Here is a 10,000-nt window from a genome sequence, read left to right on the forward strand (position 1 = left end):
TTGGCCCTGCTGATGCCCCGCCCCCCCTCCTCTCTACCTCCTTCTGTTTCATGGATTGGAGTTCCATTCATACATTGTCATATTCATGTAATGTGTTTATGTAACTCTGTAACTCTGTTCATCTGGTCACATGACATCTATTCATCTGTCCATCCGGGGAGAGGGATCCTCCTCTGTTGCTCTCCTGAAGGTTTCTTCCCTTTTTTCCCTGTCAAAGGTTATTTTTGGGGAGTTTTTCCTGATCCGATGTGAGGTCAAAGGTCAGGGATGTCGTATGTGTACAGATTATAAAGCCCTCTGAGGGGAGGTTGTAATTTGTGATATTGGGCTATACAAAATAAACTGAATTGAATTGAATTAGGAGAGCTTGTAATGTCAAAAATACTGCACTTATAATTGTTGCCGGTTTGAATATCATATCATATGACATTAAATATAATAATGTTGTGTTTGGGCTGGCAAGAACCTTTTGAGGCCCCTATTTTGTGAAACTCCTCAGCATACTCATTAAACTTGGTTATCCCCTTATTATCACATTCTTGTCTAAAACCCCCTCATCTGCTTCCTTTCCGATGGGGGGGGTTTGCCGATTAGAAGTTACACCTCTCTCTTATCTGTCTGCTATAACCTTCCATTAATGAATTGTCCGTTGAAGAACCAAAAACTCTAAAAGAGGCCCAATCCCAATGTCCACCCTTACGGACTCACAGACTTTGGGGTTTTGTTCTGTCCCACTGACACATCGTCGAGTGTTTGAGGCTCTATGGCAGACATTTTGAGCCCTTTATACACTGAGCACCTATCTCCTCTTCTCTCTCTCCTTATGGATGAATTTACATCTCTCCATTGCACCTTATTACCTCTGCTTCCTCCCCAGAGTCGTTGTGACTTCACGTCTCGTAGGGTCCATTGGACCTGGAGGTGTCTGATGCCTCCTGCCTGGTGAGCCGGCCTCCTGCCTTGACCCTACTGATGCGCCCTTTCAGGATGATCATCTAACAGTTCTACAAAAGGGATATCTGCGCAAAATATATGCTTTTCCTACAAGTCCTCTCCGCTTGTCTGTGTGTCTCAGCTGCAGCCAAATCGTTTTACATTTATACATATATCAGCATTAGATGCCGACTTTGCCCAAGGGAATTACCCACAATTCATTGCAATGTGATGTTAAACACGCAGTTACCAATGGAAGCATGGAGACGTAAAAAAAAAAGAAGGTAAACAAAGAGGGCGGCACATGGGTGTTCAGCCCGATAAATTACATTTACAGAACATTAAAGATTAGGCAGCTGCCTCAGCTCCTTCAGTCATAGACTACAACTCCCACAGTTCATTAGGAGAGCTGCCTCAGCTTCTTCAGTCATAGAGGTGTATCCTGTGTAAGCCCCGCCCCCTGCCTACCTGGTCCTCCTCTTTGGTCCAGAAGCCTTTCTTCAGACTCGGGTCCAACACCTGGTTCCACCTGTAGATCAGCTGAGCCGGGTCTCGCCCCTCCATGAAGTAACTCACTGAGAGACAAACAGGTGGAGAGAGACAGATGGCCATCAGCGACGCACCAACACAGTGATGACAGAGTGTGATGTCAGAGTGTGATGTCAGAGTGTGATGTCATTACTCTGTGTGTAGGGGATGAAGTTCCCGATTCTCATCTTGTCCACGAGCTCTCTGAGCAAAACGTCTTCGTCCGGAGTCCAAATGCCTCGTTTCAACGAGTCTGAGACGAACCGCTGGAACGTCTGGAGACACAGGAAGGCCGTCCTCCCCGTCTGAGAGACAGATAGGTCAGAGAGAGACAGGTTAGAGACTAGAGACACAGGAAGGCCGTCCTCCCCGTCTGAGAGACAGACAGGTGAGAAACAGACAGCTCCTTCTCACCCTCAGCTCTGAAGCGATGGTGTCCCAGTGTCTCTCTCCATGTCTCCTGCTGACCTCCTTCAGCTGCTGCACCTCCTCTTGACTCCACTTCCTCTTGCTGATGGACGGGTGGAGGAAGTTCTGCCAGAAGCTGTAGATGTCCTCAGCCTCCCTCGTCCCTTCAAACTGAAGAGAGGAGAAGAAATCACTGTGTGTCTAGTGTTTCTATAGTCTGACGTGTGATTGGTTGATTTTTCAACTTACATCAATATTAGAAATCTTCGGCCAATCGTGTTCATCGTATCGACCACCAACAAGCTCGTTGTCCTTCTTCGCTCTGACCAATCAGAGACAGTCTCCCATTAAACACAGGTCAAATATTAGCATCCAGTTTATCTTTAGTAGCTAGCATATACCTGCCAATACTTGACCCTTTGTGTCAAAATGTCTCCATCGAGAGAGAGAGAGAGAACACACGAACACACACACACACACACACACACACACACACACACCTGAGCAGCTCGATGTCTCTCTCCAGACTGTCCATCTGCTGTCTGAGCTGCTGCTTGTCTGTCTCCGCTGCTCTGGACAGCTTCTGGCTCAGATAGTCCACCCTGAGACGGAGACTTGTAGTATTAGTAATGAAGTATTGTAGTATTGAAGTGTTGTAGTTGTGTAGTAATGAAGTACTGAAGTGTTTTAGTAATGAAGTATTAAAGTATTAAAGTGGTGTAGTTGTGTAATAATGAAGTACTGAAGTGTTTTAGTAATGAAGTATTAAAGTATTGAAGTATTGAAGTGTTGTAGTATTGTAATATTAAAGTATTCAAGTGTTGTTGTATTGAGGTATTGTAGTATTGCAGTAATGAAGTAATGAAGTATTATAGTATTGATGAGTTGTATTGTAGTAAAGAAATATTGAAGTGTTTTAGTATTGTAGTAATGTAGTGTTGGAGTAATGTAATATTGTAGTAATGAAGTATGAAAGTGTTGTAGTGTTGTAGTAATGTAGTAATGTGGTATTGTAGTATTATAGTAATGTAGTATTGAAGTGTTTTAGTATTGTAGTAATGAAGTATGAAAGTGTTGTAGTAATGTAGTATTGTAGTAATGTAGTATTGTAGTAATGAAGTATGAAAGTGTTGTAGTAATGTAGTAATGTGGTATTGTAGTATTGTAGTAATGTAGTATTGAAGTGTTTTAGTATTGTAGTAATGAAGTATGAAAGTGTTGTAGTGTTGTAGTAATGTAGTAATGTGGTATTGTAGTAATGTAGTATTGTAGTAATGTAGTAATGTAGTGTTGTAGTAATGTAATATTGTAGTAATGTGGTATTGTTGTAATGTAGTATTGTAGTAATGTAGTGTTGTAGTATTGTAGTATTGAAGTGTTTTAGTATTGTAGTAATGAAGTATGAAAGTGTTGTAGTGTTGTAGTAATGTAGTAATGTGGTAATGTAGTAATGTAGTAATGAAGTATGAAAGTGTTGTAGTGTTGTAGTAATGTAGTAATGTGGTATTGTAGTAATGTAGTAATGAAGTATGAAAGTGTTGTAGTGTTGTAGTAATGTAGTAATGTAGTATTGTAGTAATGTAGTAATGAAGTATGAAAGTGTTGTAGTGTTTTAGTATTGTAGTAATGTAGTATTGTAGTAATGTAGTATTGTAGTAATGAAGTGTTTTAGTATTGTAGTAATATAGTATTGTAGTAATGTAGTATTGCAGTAATGTAATAGTGTAGTAATGTAGTTTGTAGTAATGTAGTATTGTAGTAATGTAGTATTGTACTAATGTAGTATTGTAGTAATGTAGTATTGTAGTAATGTAGTGTTGTAGTAATGTAGTGTTGTAGTAATGTAGTATTGTAGTAATGTAGTATTGTACTAATGTAGTATTGTAGTAATGTAGTATTGTAGTAATGTAGTGTTGTAGTAATGTAGTGTTGTAGTAATGTAGTATTGTAGTAATATAGTATTGTAGTAATGTAGTGTTGTAGTAATGTAGTATTGTAGTAATATAGTATTGTAGTAATGTAGTATTGTAGTAATGTAGTGTTGTAGTAATGTAGTATTGTAGTAATGTAGTGTTGTAGTAATGTAGTATTGTAGTAATATAGTATTGTAGTAATGTAGGATTGTAGTAATGTGGTATTGTAGTAATATAGTATTGTAGTAATGTAATAGTGTAGTAATGTAGTTTGTAGTAATGTAGTAATGTAGTGTTGTAGTATTGTAGTATTGAAGTGTTTTAGTATTGTAGTAATGAAGTATGAAAGTGTTGTAGTGTTGTAGTAATGTGGTATTGTAGTAATGTAGTAATGTAATAGTGTAGTAATGTAGTTTGTAGTAATGTAGTATTGTAGTAATATAGTATTGTAGTAATGTAGTATTGTAGTAATGTAGTAATGTAGTAATATAGTATTGTAGTAATGTAGTAATGTAGTATTGTAGTAATGTAATAGTGTAGTAATGTAGGATTGTAGTAATGTGGTATTGTAGTGATGTAGTAATGTAGTATTGTAGTAATGTAATAGTGTAGTAATGTAGTTTGTAGTAATGTAGGATTGTAGTAATGTAATAGTGTAGTAATGTAGTTTGTAGTAATGTAGGATTGTAGTAATGTGGTATTGTAGTAATATAGTATTGTAGTAATGTAGTAATGTAGTATTGTAGTAATGTAATAGTGTAGTAATGTAGTTTGTAGTAATGTAGTATTGTAGTAATGTGGTATTGTAGTAATATAGTATTGTAGTATTGTAGTAATGTAGTATTGTAGTAATGTAATAGTGTAGTAATGTAGTTTGTAGTAATGTAGTATTGTAGTAATGTGGTATTGTAGTAATATAGTATTGTAGTGATGTAGTAATGTAGTATTGTAGTAATGTAATAGTGTAGTAATGTAGTTTGTAGTAATGTAGGATTGTAGTAATGTAATAGTGTAGTAATGTAGTTTGTAGTAATGTAGGATTGTAGTAATGTGGTATTGTAGTAATATAGTATTGTAGTAATGTAGTAATGTAGTATTGTAGTAATGTAATAGTGTAGTAATGTAGTTTGTAGTAATGTAGTATTGTAGTAATGTAGTGTGCTGGTCTGAGGCCAGTCTCAGTGTTTTGCTTCAGTACATGGAGCAAAGTGATATAGTTTAGACACTAAAACAAAGTATATAAGTTGAAGTGTAGTTTTATGACACCAGACTCCATTGATAAAAGCTGTGTGAAACCTCAAGCTGGGATAATAATAATAATAATAATAATAATAATAATAATAATTACAATCATAATAATAATAATAAAGTGATGTTACTTGGATAGTTTAGGTTGGATGAGCCTCCTCAGACTGTCTCTGGTAACTGAGTGGAATAACAGAGTCTTCTGCCAGCTCTCCCCTAAAGACACACACAGACAGACAGACAGACAGACAGACAGCCAGACAGAGATAGAAAGTCAATTAGTAGTAGTATTTCATAGTTGAATTTATTTAAAGCACAATAGTAAATGTGTGTACTCAATATACATGTGTATATATCTGTGTATATATACATATATATACGCTTGTATATACAGTATTGTGTATTTATACAGATATATACAGTATATACATATGTATGTAAGGACACACGTCTGTATATATACAAGTGACGTGTATATATGTGTGTGTATATGTGTGTATATATACACATACGAGTATATATACACGTCACTTGTATACATACAGACGTGTGTGTCCATACATATGTATATGTGTGTTATGTGTGTATATATATATATCTGTATAAATACACAAGACTATATATATATATATATATATATATATATATATATATATATATATATATATATATATATATACACACACATGTATATATACTACAGACACAGACATATATACACATATATATACATGTGTGTATACTACAGACACATATGTGTGTATACAGAAGTGTATACCTGATGAAGTATAAAGTCTAGTGCTTCTTTTTTATCCTTACATCGTTTTACTTTCAGTTTCTTGTCGTCCAGACAACCAGTCATCCTGCTGGCCTTCTCCTTTGTCTCTTGATTGGCTGGAGGACCCTGGGGACAGACCAACAGAGCATCTCATTGGTCTGCTGTCAACAGTGAGACTGTGTGTGTGTGTGTGCGTGTGTGTGTGTGTGTGTGTTTGTGTGTGTGTGTGTGTGTGTTACCAGTCCTGTCAGTTTGTCCTTAAAGTATGGTTTGAGAAAGCGGCCCAGGTACATGTTGATTGGCTGCTGGCAGGAGGGATGGACGGGCCGTTCCCTGGAGGACTCTCTGATTGGTCCAGACAGCTGAGACACAAGCTCCTTCTAAACATGATAAATACATTTAGTACTGACCTGCTGTCTGTTGTCCTGTGTCAGTACGTACCTGTTGTCTGTGGTTGTGTGTCAGTATTGACCTGTTGTCAGTGGTTGGGTGTCAGTACTGACCTGTTGTCAGTGGTTGGGTGTCAGTACTGACCTGCTGTCTGTAGTGGTGTGTCAGTACTGACCTGCTGTCTGTGGTTGTGTGTCAGTACTTACCTGCTGTCTGTGGTTGTTTGTCAGTAATGTCTCCAGCTGGTCCAGGGTCTCTTGAACCACCTGCTGGTAGACGAGGTTCATCTGAAGACACGAGTCTGCTGACGGAGACAGACCCAGCTCACTCTGAGCACAGAAAGACAGGTACAGACAGACAGGCACAGACACAGTTAGTATAACATTGACGTGTCTGTCTCTAGCTGATGTGAAGATATCACTGACCTCCTCGCTGCTGATGCTGTCGTCGTCGTCATCATCATCTGAACAGAAAAAGAACAGACATGATGAAATTATCTGTCTCACCTTCAAAGGAGACGTAGAGACAGACAGTTACCTGACACACAGACGGGACTATGTTGACCCAGGACTTCCTCCAGGTTCTGGATCTCATTCTGGATCTTCTTCCTCTGAGCCAACAGACCTGCAGCACACTGAACACAACCACCGCGTCACATGATGTTATTATGTGACACGACCATTATAATAGTGGACAAGACAAACTCACAAATCCACAACAGGCTGCACAGAGACCATCTTGCAGCCTGTTGCAGACCTCCAGAAATGTGCCAGATGTTTCTGACTTCGCATATCAAGAGGTTCTGGAAATGTTCTTCCAAAAGCCCCAAAAAACCACTGCAGTGACAAAACGTGCACACTTTGTGGTTGTTATTAAAAGAAATGAACACCATGTTTCCTTTAGGTGTTTCTGTCAGTGTCCCCCCTGCCCCTCAAAGCTGTAAACCTAGGGGAAACACTGTATACCATATAATTATACTATATATTATATTATGTTATAATATATTATGGTATTGTATATTATCACTTTGGCATGACCGCTGCGGATACAAGCGGACACAATTTGTTTTCTCTGTAGGGCTCAGCCTTAGAGATAGGGTAAGGAGATGAGTTTCCTCCTTAGGACTCAGCCTTAGAGATAGGGTAAGGAGATGAGTTTCCTCTGTAGGGCTCAGCCTTAGAGATAGGGTAAGGAGATGAGTTTCCTCTGTAGGACTCAGCCTTAGAGATAGGGTAAGGAGATGAGTTTCCTCTGTAGGGCTCAGTCTTAGAGATAAGGTAAGGAGATGAGTTTCCTCTGTAGGGCTCAGTCTTAGAGATAAGGTAAGGAGATGAGTTTCCTCTGTAGGACTCAGTCTTAGAGATAAGGTAAGGAGATGAGTTTCCTCTGTAGGGCTCAGTCTTAGAGATAAGGTAAGGAGATGAGTTTCCTCCTTAGGGCTCAGCCTTAGAGATAGGGTAAGGAGATGAGTTTCCTCTGTAGGACTCAGTCTTAGAGATAGGGTAAGGAGATGAGTTTCCTCCTTAGGGCTCAGCCTTAGAGATAGGGTAAGGAGATGAGTTTCCTCCTTAGGGCTCAGTCTTAGAGATAGGGTAAGGAGATTAGTTTCCTCCTTAGGGCTCAGCCTTAGAGATAGGGTAAGGAGATGAGTTTCCTCTGTAGGACTCAGTCTTAGAGATAGGGTAAGGAGATGAGTTTCCTCTGTAGGACTCAGTCTTAGAGATAGGGTAAGGAGATGAGTTTCCTCTGTAGGACTCAGCCTTAGAGATAGGGTAAGGAGATGAGTTTCCTCTGTAGGACTCAGTCTTAGAGATAGGGTAAGGAGATGAGTTTCCTCTGTAGGACTCAGCCTTAGAGATAGGGTAAGGAGATGAGTTTCCTCTGTAGGACTCAGTCTTAGAGATAGGGTAAGGAGATGAGTTTCCTCCTTAGGGCTCAGCCTTAGAGATAGGGTAAGGAGATTAGTTTCCTCCTTAGGGCTCAGTCTTAGAGATAGGGTAAGGAGATTAGTTTCCTCTGTAGGGTTCAGTCTTAGAGATAGGGTAAGGAGATGAGTTTCCTCCTTAGGGCTCAGCCTTAGAGATAGGGTAAGGAGATGAGTTTCCTCCTTAGGGCTCAGCCTTAGAGATAGGGTAAGGAGATGAGTTTCCTCTGTAGGGCTCAGCCTTAGAGATAGGGTAAGGAGATGAGTTTCCTCCTTAGGGCTCAGCCTTAGAGATAGGGTAAGGAGATAAGTTTCCTCCTTAGGGCTTAGCCTTAGAGATAGGGTAAGGAGATGAGTTTCCTCTGTAGGGCTCAGCCTTAGAGATAGGGTAAGGAGATGAGTTTCCTCCTTAGGGCTCAGCCTTAGAGATAGAGTAAGGAGATGAGGTTCCTCCTTAGGACTCAGCCTTAGAGATAGGGTAAGGAGATGAGTTTCCTCCTTAGGGCTCAGCCTTAGAGATAGGGTAAGGAGATGAGTTTCCTCCTTAGGACTCAGCCTTAGAGATAGGGTAAGGAGATGAGTTTCCTCCTTAGGACTCAGCCTTAGAGATAGGGTAAGGAGATGAGTTTCCTCCTTAGGACTCAGCATTAGAGATAGGGTAAGGAGATGAGGTTCCTCCTTAGGACTCAGTCTTAGAGATAGGGTAAGGAGATGAGTTTCCTCTGTAGGGCTCAGCCTTAGAGATAGGGTAAGGAGATGAGGTTCCTCCTTAGGACTCAGTCTTAGAGATAGGGTAAGGAGATGAGTTTCCTCTGTAGGGCTCAGCCTTAGAGATAGGGTAAGGAGATGAGTTTCCTCTGTAGGACTCAGTCTTAGAGATAGGGTAAGGAGATGAGTTTCCTCTGTAGGGCTCAGCCTTAGAGATAGGGTAAGGAGATGAGTTTCCTCCTTAGGGCTCAGCCTTAGAGATAGGGTAAGGAGATGAGTTTCCTCCTTAGGGCTCAGCCTTAGAGATAGGGTAAGGAGATGAGTTTCCTCCTTAGGACTCAGTCTTAGAGATAGGGTAAGGAGATGAGTTTCCTCCTTAGGGCTCAGCCTTAGAGATAGGGTAAGGAGATGAGTTTCCTCTGTAGGACTCAGCCTTAGAGATAGGGTAAGGAGATGAGTTTCCTCCTTAGGGCTCAGCCTTAGAGATAGGGTAAGGAGATGAGTTTCATCTGTAGGGCTCAGCCTTATTATATTAGGTTATATTATATCATGTTATATTAAATAATATAATATTGTTATATTATATTATTTTATATTACAGCGTACAGACTGACTCGTCCAAAAGAGAGACAGACAGTATAATATTCTGATCAATGTAATGTTAGTTTCAAAGTGTTCAGACCAGCATTTACAGTACGTGTTGGACTACAGACAGAACCACAGACAGGACCACATACAAGACAATAGACAGGACAACAGACAGAACAACCAAAAGGGCTACAGACAGGACCATAGACAATGCAACGGTCATTGATGAGTATGTCTGTGTGTTACCTGTCTCTCTTCCTCTGCATCATCACCATCTGATTCATCACCTGACCAGAAAAACAACAAAGGTCTCATTTCTGAAACACTTCATACAGATGTTACTTCACAAGCAGATGATCAGTAACAGACAGGTACCTGTCTCACTGCTCAGCAGCTCCAGTTCAGTGTGTGTTGCAGACAGACTCTGTTCCAGCTGCTCCACCTGTCGCTGGATCCTGTCTCTCTTTGCAGACAGAGAGACAGACATGTCTACACACACACACACACACACACACAGGAAGTGGTCCTTTACTAATACACTTGAGGATGGTACTACTACTACTACCGAGTACAGGTACAGCTGAC

The 10,000-nt window shown here is 40.0% G+C and overlaps 1 protein-coding gene across 2 annotated transcripts in view; it reads right to left on the minus strand.

Annotated features, from left to right (window-relative positions):
* snapc4 (small nuclear RNA activating complex, polypeptide 4) overlaps window positions 1-10,000 on the minus strand; it is a 21,653-nt gene that overhangs the window by 10,806 nt on the left and 847 nt on the right. For both annotated transcript variants that reach the window (XM_034541390.1, XM_034541389.1), the window contains exons 2-14: window positions 9,791-9,904; window positions 9,662-9,702; window positions 6,733-6,829; window positions 6,621-6,658; window positions 6,402-6,524; window positions 6,045-6,185; window positions 5,847-5,931; window positions 5,162-5,243; window positions 2,370-2,471; window positions 2,119-2,191; window positions 1,876-2,040; window positions 1,616-1,766; window positions 1,402-1,508 (exon numbers count right to left, since the gene is read on the minus strand). In XM_034541390.1, coding sequence (XP_034397281.1) covers window positions 1,402-1,508; window positions 1,616-1,766; window positions 1,876-2,040; window positions 2,119-2,191; window positions 2,370-2,471; window positions 5,162-5,243; window positions 5,847-5,931; window positions 6,045-6,185; window positions 6,402-6,524; window positions 6,621-6,658; window positions 6,733-6,829; window positions 9,662-9,702; window positions 9,791-9,904 — 1,319 coding nt within the window. The remainder of the gene's footprint in view (window positions 1-1,401; window positions 1,509-1,615; window positions 1,767-1,875; window positions 2,041-2,118; window positions 2,192-2,369; window positions 2,472-5,161; window positions 5,244-5,846; window positions 5,932-6,044; window positions 6,186-6,401; window positions 6,525-6,620; window positions 6,659-6,732; window positions 6,830-9,661; window positions 9,703-9,790; window positions 9,905-10,000) is intronic.

This window comes from Cyclopterus lumpus, chromosome 9 (assembly GCF_009769545.1).
Source record: "Cyclopterus lumpus isolate fCycLum1 chromosome 9, fCycLum1.pri, whole genome shotgun sequence".
Classification (NCBI taxonomy): Eukaryota; Metazoa; Chordata; class Actinopteri; order Perciformes; family Cyclopteridae; genus Cyclopterus; species Cyclopterus lumpus.